The sequence below is a fragment of the Mobula birostris genome, chromosome 16 (genome assembly GCF_030028105.1).
Source record: "Mobula birostris isolate sMobBir1 chromosome 16, sMobBir1.hap1, whole genome shotgun sequence".
NCBI lineage: Eukaryota > Metazoa > Chordata > Chondrichthyes > Myliobatiformes > Myliobatidae > Mobula > Mobula birostris.
In genome coordinates this window covers 16,094,369-16,108,686 of record NC_092385.1, presented here as the reverse complement: position 1 = coordinate 16,108,686, position 14,318 = coordinate 16,094,369, and the positions used below count along the sequence as shown (strand labels likewise).

The 14,318-nt window shown below is 43.1% G+C and overlaps 1 protein-coding gene across 2 annotated transcripts in view; it reads left to right on the top strand.

Moving 5' to 3' along the window:
- The first annotated feature begins 436 nt into the window (after positions 1-436).
- The window catches only part of vgll4b (vestigial-like family member 4b), a 145,922-nt gene continuing 132,040 nt past the window's right edge, over positions 437-14,318 (top strand). The window contains exons 1-2 of one of the 2 annotated variants that reach the window (XM_072280330.1): positions 437-656; positions 942-1,039. In XM_072280330.1, coding sequence (XP_072136431.1) covers positions 976-1,039 — 64 coding nt within the window. In that variant the 5' untranslated portion in view covers positions 437-656; positions 942-975. The remainder of the gene's footprint in view (positions 657-941; positions 1,040-14,318) is intronic. The other variant, XM_072280331.1, reaches the window with a different exon arrangement.

Here is a 14,318-nt window from a genome sequence, read left to right as displayed (position 1 = left end):
AGGGACAGCGAGTGTTCATTGAATCTGCCTATTTGGAGCCGTTCAGAAATAAATTTTATGAAGTCATCACTGATACCTGAACTGAAAGCGTTTCTCCTTTTATAAATGAATTGCACGCTGACCTCTATTCTTCCCCTGTGGGAGCAGAATACTACAAAGCAACGTAAAATATCTTGGAAAAAGAACTCGCTGCCTCAAGTTAAAAAGGGTAAACCATGGCCAGGAGCTACACTCCAGTCCATGCCGCCCGTTCCAAAGAATGTAAGTTTCCTTGCCCGTTTTTTAAAATGTGCATTTAATGTTGAACACTGGGCAAAGCGAGAGGGAAATCTCGAAAGGAAAATCAGAATGATTCCCCACCACCACCACCCCCCATCGCTCTGAATAACACTAACACCGGCGTGACGAGACCAAGGCTAAGGCTAAGGTTACGGTTAGTCATGTTCAGACACTTCCGCATCGTCCCCACTGACTCTACCTGAGGATGTGACGCCTGGCGCTTATTAGCATAATTTATTCGGAGTTTGGAGTCGCTCTGAGCCAATGATGTTGTACCGCTTTCACCACCTGCCATGAGAGAATTCCATCATTCCTCACATTCTTCCCCCGTCAGAGTATCTACTTCACAGCCAAGGAGGCGCTGGCATCAAACACAGGTAAATAGCACTGCGACCAGACATTGCAAATGTCACAAGCTAAACATTACATTTAAACTCAGAAAAAGAAATGTAAGTGGATGCCAGCAGTTGATAATGAAGGGAAGGAGGGATGATATTGATTCTGGATTTAAAGCTTGCCTTTTTGTGTGTTACATTAGAGGCTTTGGTGCCTCTTGTTTTGAATGACTGTATCGCGTTCTTGTTCACTCGAAAAGATGTAGCCGAGTTTCTTCATTTGATGTGGTACAGGCAGTGTGCTCTGTTTTACGTTCATTCTTTCAGGCTGCAGAGGTTTATATGCAGATACATTTAAGGAATGGAGACCCCTCTGGATGTCTTGTCCCGGGCAGCATCTTTACTACACGCTGATGACGAAAAACGTGAGTATGGTAATGAGAGGATTTAATAGCCAGAGAGTGAAGGGGAGAGACGTAAACTTCTTACAGAAGGAGTCTCCGGGGGTGATGTTTCCCCACTCCATAGTTAGCATGCTGGAAGAAAGAGGAGGAAATGACGTTGTCTTTAAATATTGATATATTATTGGATTTGTCCAGTGTATAAATTAATCAATGCGATGCTTGAGGCTAGATCATTGGAGTATGCTGCAAACAGACTAGTCTTGTTCCTCTTCCCCTCCCCCTAGGTTGTAGTATTGCGGTGGTTCTGGGAGTTCATGTTCCATTCGGGAATGGTTTACTCGCTTCCTCCTCCAGATTGCACATTCTGTTGTGTAACGTCACTATCCCTTTTTGTGTGTGTGGTCATTTCGACGAATCATTATTTACTCAAGTGGGAGTCTGACCAGCTTTGAACCTGTTTTGTAATACCTGATTACCAAATTGTTTATATCACGTACTGTGTGTGTGTGTGTTTTAACTGTGTTAAAGAGCACCCACGCATTTCACAGCATCAGCTTGCGGGAACGAGAGAAAAAGAGTTCTGGTGCCTTTGTTTCGGTGTAGCGGGGGAGGGGAAGTATGTTTTTTATATATATTCCTGAGTTAAACTTCAGCCAAGTGGTTTGGGTTTTAGGCAGACGCTTTCTTCCATTGTTTCAGTTCCTGGAGCAGACGGAAAGAGCACTCAGTGTTAAAACATTTCTCTTCTTCCCCCGCCCCCAATCCTTTTCATTGTCTGCACATCAGCGACTTCCCAAGGACCTTTTTATAGGACTTGCAAGAAGATGCAATGAAATGATGTAATCTCTGTCCAATCGCCGCTACCCCTCGCTGGATTTCAGCAAGGCTGTCAGTTTCAGAGAAGGGCGTTAGAGATGTAAACAGCGCATCTATCCGCCTGAAACCTGGGCACACAGTGGGATTTCTAAACACCCCCGATCACTCTTATTTGAGTTTTAGTCGATTTCTTCACCACACCGCTGTCGTAATATGTGTGAATGTGATTTGACTGTCTTGCACGTGGAGGTACATCACCTTGACCACGAGCAAGTTGTGTTCTGTTCACCACGGCCGGAATGAATCGATGCCCTTGCATGACGGGTAGTTCGGTCTTGCACTGTTTTGGAGGCATTCAGATGCCGGGCTGGTGGGAATGTGATGGGGAGATTGCTTAGTATTGATACTGGCGATTGGATTAGGTGGTGGTCCAGTATTCGGTGTTTCCTGTTTACGAGAAAGTGACTTCCCTTGCCTGATCTCCCACCCCCGCCACTTAGGCAAGTTTACACGTTTCCAAACGTATGCCCCAAAATCTAAATGTTCGGCCCAAACTCTACCATCAGGCCGTCATAGGGGAGTCATGCGAGGGAAAGCCGCTGTCCGCCGCTTGCCCTCCAAACCATGCATCAACTTCAGTCGGAATGTGTCAAAGTAACATCATTGCTGGCCCAACATCCCACCACCCCTCCCTCACCAACATGGTGTGAGAATGCTTTCAGTGGGTTCACTGCTGCAGCAGAAAAAGGCAGCTCAAGAGTTGGGGAATAAATACAGGCCTTGTAGGCAATGCCCCTTTTTGTGTAATTTTGGTTTGCCAAAGTGATATAACCATTTTCTCAAATAATTTTGTAATCCAGTCACACAGGTCAGATTCGTTTATGGTCCTTAATTCATTGGCTTGACCTGATTTTGGAGTGACTGTACGTTCTTTAGCAGGGTTACCAAAATCATTTGGTTGCTTGGTAACTTCAGCAGAATGCAAAGGGCACTTTAATAGTCTGTGGTAGATCCACATTTTAATGTTGGCTTTGGAAATGTCTTGGGTTATACAATGAGCTAAGACATTTCCTAAAGGGTAATATGTGAATGTTCCCTGCTCATTGTGATTTGTATAAATGACTTGGATGACAAAGTGGAAAAGTGGGTTAGTAGATGACATGCATTTTGATGGTGTTGTCATTGTTGCCGTAAGTTACAATGGGATATTGGTAGGATGCAAAGCTGGGCTGGGAAGTGGCAGATGGAGATCAATCTGAAGAAGCGTGAGGTGAATCATTTTGGAACGTCAAACTTGAAGGCAGAATACAAGGTTATTGATAGGATTCTTAGCGGTGAGGAGGAACAGAAGGATCTTGAGGTCCACATTTATCGATACCTCCAAGTTGCTGTGCAAGTTGATAGGGTGATGTGCTGTATTGGCCTTCATTAGTCAGAAGGGTTGACTCGAAGAGCTCCAGGGTAAAGCTGCAGCTCTATAAAACTCCGGTTAGACCACACTTGGAGTATTGTTTTCGGTTCTAGTCACTTCATTATAAAGAAGGACAGGGAAGCTTTAGAGATGGTGCAGAGGAGATTTACCAGGATGCTGCCTGGATTACAGGGCATGTCTTTTGAGGAAATGTTGAGCAAAGTTGGGAAATATAGGATTGTTAATGTAACAAGGTTGGTGACAATGTAAAATACATCCAGAAGAAATGACTTTCAAGTCAAGTTTATTGTCATTTAGAAACATAGAAAACCTACAGCACAATACAGGCCCTTCGGCCCACAAAGTTGTGCCGAACATGTCCTTACTTAGAAATGACTAAGGTTACCCATAGCCCTCCATTTTTCTAAGCTCCATGTACCTATCCAGAAGTCTCTTAAAAGTCCCTATTGTATCTGCCTCCACCACCATTGCTGGCAGCCCATTTGACTATATATATGTATACTGTCAAAGGAGACAAAGTTTCTCTGGACCACGGTATAAAGCACAGTAGCACATATAACACACAAAAACCTAGGAAAGTAAGAATTAAATCTATAAGTGAATTATGCATAAGTAAACAAAGTAAAGTGCATAAATTAAATATTTTCAGGTACAGTACAAATTATCTGGTGACACTGAGAATGCGATGCAGCAGGGTGTTCAGAAGCCTGATGGCCAGAGGGAAGAAATAGTTTCCCATCCTGACCATTCTTGTCATTATGCATCAGAGTCTCCTGCCTGATGGTAGAAAGTCAGAGGACACTGGATGGATGGGATCCTTGATAATCCTAAGGGCCCTGCGTAGACAGGTCTCCTGATAAATGTCCCCACTGTTTGGTAGAGAGACCCCGATGTTACTGTCAGCCACTCTCACTGTCCTTTGTAGGGACTTCCAGTCTGATGCTCTGCTGCTTCCATACCAGATGGAGATGTAACTTGTCAGGATACTCTCAATGGTGCTCCTGTAAAATGCAGTTAAGATGGGGTGGGGGGCTGGAGAGAGAGAGAGAGAGCCTTGTCTGCTTCAATCTCCTTGGGAAGTGGAGGTGCTGCTGCGTCTTCTTATTCAGGGAGGTGATATTGAAGGACCAGGTGTGGTCATCCATGATGTGAGCTCCCAGGAACTTGATGCGCTTGACTTTCCCTACAGAGGAGCCATGTATGCGCAGAGGGAGTATTTCATCTGCACCTTCCCAAAGTCTACAGTCATTTCCCTGGTCATCTCCTTGGTCAGACTTGTGTTGTGTTCTCATACCAGTTCAGCAGCCACTTCAGTTCCTCCCTGAACTCCAACTCATCATTGTTGTTGATGAGGCCAATCACTGTTGTGTCATCTACAAACCTGATGACATGGTTTGAGCTGAATTCTGCGACACAGTTGTACATCAGCAGTGTGAACAGCAATGGGCTGGGCACATAGCCCTGGGGAGCGCCAGTGCTCAGTGCAATGGGACCAGAGACATTGGTGCCCACACTGTAGCCTTACTGTTAAGAAGTCCAGTATCCAGTTACAATGGGAGTTGTTGAGACCCAGCGAGGACAGTTCCCCCACCAGTTTCTCGGGTATGATGGTGTTAAACACAGAACTAAAGTCTATAAACAGCAGCCAGGCATATGGGTCCCAATTTTCCATGTGGAACATGTCAGAGTGGAGGCCAGAGGAAATGGCATCGACCATGAATCAATTCGAGTGATAAGCGAACTGGAGAGGGTTCAGTGTAGCCAGTAGGAAGGTTTTAATGTGCTCCATGACCAGCCACTCAAACCATTTCACAATGGTTGATGTTAATGCCATCGGATGATCGTCATTTAGGCAGGTTACTGTTGCCTTCTTTGGCTCTGGAATTATGGTTGCAGCCTTGAAAACTGAAGGGACATTGGACTGTTCCAGAGAGATGTTGAATATATTCGTCAGCACCTTAGTTAGCTGGGCTTCACAGTCTTCCAGAATCTGACCTGGTGTATTATTGGGCCCCACAGCTTTCTGTGGGTTGACCCTGGAATTCCAATTTTTGAACAAAGATTTCTCCATTACTTATTTTCGAATGGATATATTTAAGCTCTTTGTAATTGAGATAATCACAGGTTGTAAGGAATTCTTTTCCTGTTCCAACTATTCCATTCTAGCCATTGAATTGAAATTTCAATTCTTGGAGCCAAGTACTTGAGATTGAAATCCATTCATCTGCAGGAATGAGTTAAATGAGTGATTATAAAAGATTTTGTGACAGAGAGGCGGAGCGGTGCTGGAACCCATTGCATAATTAGTGCATTTTTCAGGAAATAGTGTTATCTTTTGAGGGGACTTATAAGATACATAGCAAATTTCAGTATTTCTGCATACCCTGCCAGCCAAATTCGATCTGCTGTGGTTGTTGTACCTTTTTGTTAGTTTCAATTTTCAAAGTTCTAAGTAAATTTATTATCAAATTACCTGGATTAGAGAGCCTTTCTTATGAGGAAAGGTTGAGCAAGGTAGAAAAATGTAAGATTGTTAATGTAACAAGGTTGTTGACAATGTACGAGGGGTGATTGATAAGTTTGTGGCCTAAGGTAGAAGGAGTCAATTTTAGAAAACCTAGCACATTTATTTTTCCTACATTTACACACTTAGTCCAGCGGTCGCGGAGCTTACAGATCCCTTCTTTGTAGAAGTTGGTGTCTTGGACCTCCAAAAGTGGTCCACAGCAGAGGTGATTGATAGGTTCATAGCCTACACTAGAAGGAATGAGTTATTAACTTCAAACTTTCTGCATTTTCAGTCAAAGAGTTGAACTGCACGTGCATGTACCAAGAGCTGTATAACATCTCCTTCTACCTTAGGCCACAAATGTATCAATCATCCCTCATAAAATGCATCCAGAAGTGAATTTCAATTTTTGAACACAGATTGTTACCTTTTTTTTATGGATATATTTAAGCTCTTTCTGATTGAGATAATGACGAGTGTCACCATATACAACCCTGAGATCCATTTTCTTGTGAATATACTCAATAAATCCAGAGAATAATAACCTTTAACGTTTTAGGCTGAGACCCTTCGCCAGGGCCTGATGAAGGGTCTCAATCTGAAACGTTGACTGTTTGCTCTTTTTTATAGATACTGCCTGGTCTGCTGAGTTCCTCCAGCATTTTGTGTGCAGATTTTCTCTAGTTTGTGAATAATAACCTTAGCAGAATCAATGAAAGACCACACCAACTTGGGCGTTCAACCAGTATGCAAAAGTCCGCGGCATTGGCTGAAGTCATTGCCTACAGATTGCTATCCTCCTTTTGTGAACTGTTTCTTTGAGAGTGGGTACTTTAACTGCAGGGTGGGAGGGGGTGGGTTGCGGGGGCAGAAAATGCAAACTCTGTGTTTGAATGATTCCAGCAAGGTTCTCTGGAGAACAGCCAGGACCATAGGCATGGTTAAGTTTATCTTTTGCAAAATAAATTATACAAATTCTGCTGGCAAATCTGTTCTTGTTGAACCACCAAAAGTTCACTGAGACCAGACAATGAGAAGGCCTTATTGTAGTGGCTTTTGTTCAATAGCATTGTATCGTATATAAATAGCTGAAGGTTTACTCAGCCTTGTTTATCTTAGCTAAGTAGTGTGAAGGCTGTAAACAGTAATTGTGATTTGTCTCCATATGTACTCCATTGAAATTAGTGTATTTGTTGAATTCTATTCTAGAAACATGCATCCCTTTGCACCTTAGAACAGGGATTCCCAATCTTTTTTTGTGCCGTGGGCATCTACCATTAACTAAGGGGCCTGTGGACTTCAGATTAGGAACCCCTGTCTTAAGAGTCTAGCTGATGACCAAAGACTATAGCCAATAATGCAGAGATAACTAAAGAGAGAGGAATCAATAACTAGAATAGCATAAATAACTAGAACCAAGTACTACTTTTTCCAGTGGTGTTGGGTGAGACCAGAACTAGAGGTCATGGATTAAGGGTGAGAAGTGAACTGTTTAAGAAAAACGTGAAGGGAAGCTTCTTCACAGAGGCTGGTGAGAGTGTTGAAAAAGCTGCCAGCACAAGAGGTGGATGTGGGTTCAATTTTAACATTTAAGAGAAGTTTGGATAAGTACGTTGATATGAGGTATGGAGAACTATGGTCCAATTGTAGGGCGATGGGACTAGACAGAGTAACAGTTCGGCATAGACTAGATGGGCTGAAGGGCCTCTTTCTGTGCTGTAGTGTTCAATGATTCTATGAAGGAGAGCAAGCCTGCATCTGCTGGGCTGAATAGCTCATCCCTGTATAAAAGTTTATATATAAACTTTTGAGTTGTGATTTCAACAAATTAACTTCCTGTTTAATCTTGGCAGTTTCTACACTTTTTATCAAGAACTTACTAAAATAGAAAAAGGATATGGAAGTTACAGACTTCCCACCCTGCAAAAACTCATTTCAGGGAGGTAGCACCATCAATTTGCGGGACACTCCCGGAACTTTCGGGAGAGGTGGGATGTCTGAAGTTAAGAAATTAAGTACATTAATTTAATTTGCCTTAAACAGTGGATGTAAAATTACTTGAGAGAGAAAGGAGGAGGAAGCGATGCCAACTGAAGTTTTGTCTGGATTAAGATGAACAAACATTACCCTTGTTATGTATATTGGACCATTTAGAAAGTGGTGCTTAAATGACCTCCATGAGGATGTCTGCCCATTTCAATTATCACTTGCCTCACTCCTACAACAAGATGGCGCAGGTTTTTGAGATTAGAGGTGAGAGATATAAAAGAGACATCAGAGGCAGCTGCTTCATCTAAAGGGTGGTGCATATTTAGAATAAGCTGCCAGAAATGGTGGTTGAGGTGAGTACTTAGCAACATCTCTAAAAGCCATGTAAGTGGGTGCATGGATGGGAGATATTTAGTGGACTAAGAGCCAAATGTGACTGGATTGGACTAGCTCGCTGGCAGCACAGATGGGTTGAGCCAAAAGGCCTGCTTCTCAGATGCATGGCCATGACTTGTATAACTATTCAGCTTCCTACTCAGAAAATGGAGCCCAGGCATTTCCACTGCAGAGGTCTAAAGGCAAAGACACAGTAGAAACATAGAGATTGGGTAGTTCTGTGGATGAAAATGCTTGGGCCTATACAAATAGGTCAAGTAAGTTCATTGAATAACTAAGACCTTTAAATATGTTGGCTTATTTGTGCATCAACAAGAGTGATATGGATAGATGAAATGCAATCTGGAAAACATTGGACATTTCAAATCTTAAGGCTACATGTAACACAAAGTATTGGTTTATGTTTCAATTATAGATGTTAATCTTTTAACTTGTTCATATAGGTTGACATTAGGAACTTATAAGAAACATTTTGCCCTTTAGCTTTGTCATTATTGTCTTAACTATTAGAGGCAATTGGCCCTGTTTTCTTAAGCAACTGAGATCTGGCAATGGGTGTGTGGGCTTTGTCCACTGGGTCATCAGTCAACCATATACAGTAAACTGGCATAGCCTGCACACCTGTGGTCTTGTTGGGCTCTTCACCTCCTCTGTTATTACATGGCCCTTGGGAGTACTAATCAGGCCAGTGAAGTGACTGATTTGAATGCATCATTTCAATAAATGTTCTGTTTTACTTTGCTGTGTGATGTGCTTCTGTATGTCCACAATCTCTTCCCTTTTTGTTTTTCTCTTGGGCGGTGTTCCTGGATGGAAATGTCTGATACCATCAGGAACTTGCTTTGTTTTGATAATACAGTACGGCATTTCTCTCCGGTTGAGGTTATAACAATTAGGCTCTGAAAACTCCAGCGAGATTTTGCTTTGCGAGTTACAAGCTATTTTGGAAAGATTATTGATCAGGGATTCAATTCAACCGGCAATCTTCCAAATTCCTTTTAGGCTGTAGTTATCTTAAAACACAAATGTGAAAATTCTTAATTTCACAGACAATTCTAATTTAGGTTGCCATTCTTCCAGTATGAGGTATGAGTGTTATGTTAGGGGCTAAGAGTGTTTTTGCTACAATTGGCCTTGGCCAGGTTGTACAATCTATGCATGGCTATCATCAGTTGCTAGACATTCTTCTGCCATTTATTATTCAGCTTCAGGGATGTTTTGTTCGATTTTAGTCTTGGCGTGCATGCCTGTTTCTTTTTCTATTGGTGAGGATAGATCTTCCAGTCCAGAAGAGCCTCTTTTATGGTCCTCATCATTCTCATCAAACCTGCTCTGGTGTTTTGAGAAAAAGTAAGACTCTCCTCAGAGGGGCCCATTATGGTGGACTTCAGATCAGCCCAGATGCCGCAGACACTTTTAAAGTTAAAGGCGTCCGTTAGTCTTGCGAGACCATGGATCTGTGCCTGGAAAGTCTTCACTCTCCAGGGCAAGGTTGTATGGAAGACCAGCAGTTGCCCATGCTGCAAGTCTCCCCTCTCCACGACACTGATGTGGTCCGAGGGAAGGGCATTAGGACCCATACAGCTTGGCACCAGTGTCGTCGCAGAGCACTGTGTGGTTAAGTGCCTTGCTCAAGGACACAACACACTGCCTCGGCTGGGGCCTGAACTCACGACCTTCAGATCGCTAGTCCAATGCATTAACCATTTGGCCACGTGCCCACACTGTGTGATTGCTATTGACTGGGGGCTAACAGGTTATCTATGAAATATTGCCTAAGAAGACCTACCCTTATCAGGGCATTTTGAGGGCTTTAACGCTGATTTAATTGTAGCAACATTCCTACTGTGGCTGGTGTCTTGTGGACAATTAGAAAGATCACTGCTCAAACAACCAGGTATATTGTGATGCAGATATCGTTGCGGTTCTTCACTCAGGCAAAGATGTAATTGAACAAATGCCATGGTGCGGTCCAGATGAGTTGCCTTGATGTCTCAAATTCAGCTGAGGGATGAAATTCATTTCTTGCATGTTTACATCAATCTGGCATGCAAGGCATGACTCTAATTAACAGTTCAACAATAAAGCTAATCTGTCAAGATTAGTGTCAAGCAAGACTCATGCATAGCTCTAACACCGTTTTCAATCTATTTTGCAGACGTGCTGCACTTTGCTTCCATTAACCTTCCTGTTGGACTAGAGGCCATCTGCACAACTATTCATCCTACACTCTTAAATTGGGAATCATTGTAGTCTCTATAGATTCATAGAGCGCTACAGCACAGAATCAGGTTCTTTGGCCCATCTACTCCATGCCAGCCTTGTCTTCTGCCTAATCCCATCTACCTGCCCCTGGATCATCGCCCTCCATACCTCTCTCATCCATGTATCTATCCATCATAGGCATCCGTTAGTCTCGTGAGACCATGGATTTGCGCCTTGGAAGGTTTCCAGGGTGCAGGCCTGGGCAAGGCTGTATGGAAGACCAGCAGTTGCCCATGCTGCAAGTCTCCCCTCTCCATGCTATCCAAACTTCTATCTATCCAAACTTCTATTAAAATTTAAAATTGACATAGCATCCACCAATTCTTCTGGAAGCCCATTCCACATTCACACCACCTTCTGAGTGAAAAATTTCTCCTTCAGATTCCACTTTTCATCCCAATCCTGTAAGCTCTAGTCTCACCCAACATGGGGAGAAAAAAATCTGCAACCATTCATCCTATCTATAATCCCCCACAATTTTATATACCTCTATAAGATCTTCCTCAATTATCCTGCACTCCAGAAAATAAAGTCCTAGTTCAAACTTCCTCTACAACTCAGGTCCTCCAGTCACAGCAACATCCTGTTTCTGTGCACTCTTTCAAGCTTATTGATATCTTTTCTATAGGTAGGGGACCATAACCGCTACCAATAATCCAAACTTGGTCTCACCAGCATCTTGTACAACTTCTTCTTAAAATCCTAGCTCCTTTTCTTAATGGCTTAACTTATAGTCATAGTCATACTTTATTGATCCCAGGGGAAATTGGTTTTTGTTACAGTTGCACCATAAATAATAAATAATAATAGAACCATAAATAGTTAAATAGTAATATGTAAATTATGCCAGTAAATTATGAAATAAGTCCAGGACCAGCCTATTAGTTCAGGGTGTCTGACCCTCCAAGGGAGGAGTCGTAAAGTTTGATGGCCACAGGCAGGATTGACTTCCTATGACGCTCTGTGCTGCATCTCGGTGGAATGAGTCTCTGGCTGAACGTACTCCTGTGCCCACCCAGTACATTATGTAGTGGATGGGAGACATTGACCAAGGTGGCATGCAACTTAGACAGCATCCTCTTTTCAGACACCACCGTCCGAGAGTCCAGTTCCATCCCCACAACATCACCGGCCTTACGAATGAGTTTGTTGATTCTGTTGGTGTCTGCTACCCTCAGCCTGCTGCCCCAGCACACAACAACAAACATGATAGCACTGGCCACCACAGACTCGTAGAACATCCTCAGCATCGTCCGGCATGTTCTTATAAAAGCCAATGTAGCAAAAGCTCCCTTTGCTACTTATCTATCACAAATAGACCCTATCAGGGTATGATGCCACTTTTAAGAATTTGGATCTGTGTTCCTGAGCCCCTTTGTTCTACTGCACATCTCAGCGCCATACCATTCACTGTGTAAGCCTTACCCTTGTCTGTCCTTCATAATTGTGTAGATGAACTCTAGTCTAGCAGGAACCATATTAGAAGCAAGGGGTAGCACATGGATGTTAGAAAAGATGTAGGATTATGTGGGAGAGAAGGGTTAAGTTGATCTTAGAGTAGGTTAAAAGGTCAGCACAGCATTGTAGGGCAAAGGGCATGTACTGTGTTGGATTTTTCAATGTTAAAATGAAATACCTCACACATGTTAGCTTTGTATTCCATCTGCCATTTTGCAGCCCATTCTCTCAGCTGGTCCAAACACTCTGCAAGCTTTGATAGCCTTCCTTGTTACTCTGTATGACCCAGTCTTGATATCATCCACAAATTTGTTGATCATGTTTACCACATTTACAATTAAATAATTAATATAGATTTTTAAAAAAAGCAACAATGGGGAGCACAGATCCCTGTTCGTCACAGGCCTTCAGGCAGAGAGACAACCATCTACTACCACTCTTTAAAGCAATGTCAAGAAAACGGAGGTCCTGTACTGACCTGCTTTGCTACACACTCTTGGTACCTGTTGCTTGCTAGCCTTCTCCCATCAGACAGAAGATACAAAAGCCTGAAAGCACACTGATATAAGATGTTTGATAAGATGGACTCTTGACCTTACAATCTACCTTGTCTGGGTAGCCTCCAACCTGATGACATGAATATCGATTTCTCCTTCCTGTAAACAAATTTTGCCCCCCCCTCCTCTGTTCCCCTCTCTGACCTTTTACTTGTTCTCACCTACCTGTTACTTCCTGCAGGGTTTCCCCCTCCTTCCCTTTATCCTATTGTCCACACTCCTCTCCTATCAGATTCCTTCTCCAGACCTTGACCTTTCCCACCCACCTGGCTTCACCTATCACCTTCCAGCTAGCCTCCTTCCCCTCCTTCCCCTCCCCCCCCCCCACCTTTTTATTCTGGTGTCTTCCCCCTTCCTTCACAGTCCTGAAGAAGGATCTCAGCCTGAAGCGTCAACTGTATATTCATTTCCATGGCTCAGTTCCTCAGGCATCTTGTGGGTGGTGCCTTGTTATGATCTTGCACCTTACTGTTTACCTGCACTTTACTTTCTCTGTAGCTTTATGCTGTAGTGGCTTTGTTTTGTCATGTTCTCCTTCAATGTGTTCAATCTGTATGAACTGTGTGCAAGACCAACTTTTTGTACAAATGACACCAATTCCATTTTCAACTCCCTGTGACAATGAAGATTCATCATGTGATTTGAGAAAATGTAGCACGCTTCCCATGTTTCGCGTATCACTGTTAAACAGAAGCATTACGGGCACCGTGGTAAGCATAGCGATTAGCGTGATGCTATTACAGCTCCGGAGTTCAGAGTTAAATTCCAGCACCATCTGGAATGGGCTTACACGTTCTCCCCAGGAACTGCATGCGTTTCTCCAGGTACTCTGGTTTCCTCCTGCAGTCCAAATACATACCCGTTTAGTAGGTTAATTGGTAATTGTAAATTGAAACGTGATTGGGCTAATGCTAAATAGGTGGTTTGCTGGTTGGTGAGGCTTATTGGGCTAGAAGGGCCTGGTCTTCACTATCTGTAAATAGATAAATCAATACGATTTGCCATTGTCTTTTGTGCAGCAGTGTAGCCTTGGGTTGCCCGTGGAAAAGAGTTTAAGGATCAAAGTTATGATTATGAAGACATGTAGTCCTCTTTTATTGTCATTTAGTAATGCACGCATTAAGAAATGATACATTATTTCCTCTGGTGTGATATCACAAAACACAGGACAGACCAAGACTGAAAAAACTGACAAAACCACATAATTATAACATATAGTTACAAACAGTGCAACAATACCATAACTTGATGAAGAAGTCCATGAGCACAGTAAAGTTAAATTCGGAGTTTCTCAAATGTCAAAAATAAATATTGGAAGAATAAGCAAACTGATTTTGGGTACTCTCTCAGACCAGGATCCACGTCACAAAAAGCTACGATGCAACTAATTCCCAATTGCAACTATCTCCCATTTGCCAGGCAGCGCTGTTGCCATGCTCAAAGCAGACAGTCTGTTCGGAGCTCTTTTAGGGAAATAGGCAGATTCAGGAAAAGATTCAAGTGTATTCTAAGTGTCCTGTGAATCTCTGGTCATTATCACTTAACTTGGAGGGGGAATATTTGGGTGGCCCCAAGGCCCTTAAGCCCTTGTTGTGGAAGTGCACAGAAGCCCAGTATAAATGAGGGATCACACCACTTCGTAAAATACCTCCTCCATCACTGACCTTCTCCCCCATGTATAGAAGAGACTGCCGTTCCTATGTTGGCCTTGGGACTGGAACGGAAGTAAATGCCCGGGTGCTCCGGTTTCCTCCCACTGACCAAAGATGCATGGGGTAGGTTACTTGGTCTTTGCAAATTGTCCCGTGATCAGGTTAGGGTTAATTAGGGTTGTGGGATTGCTGGGCAGTGTGGCTCAAAGGGCCTACTCCACACCAT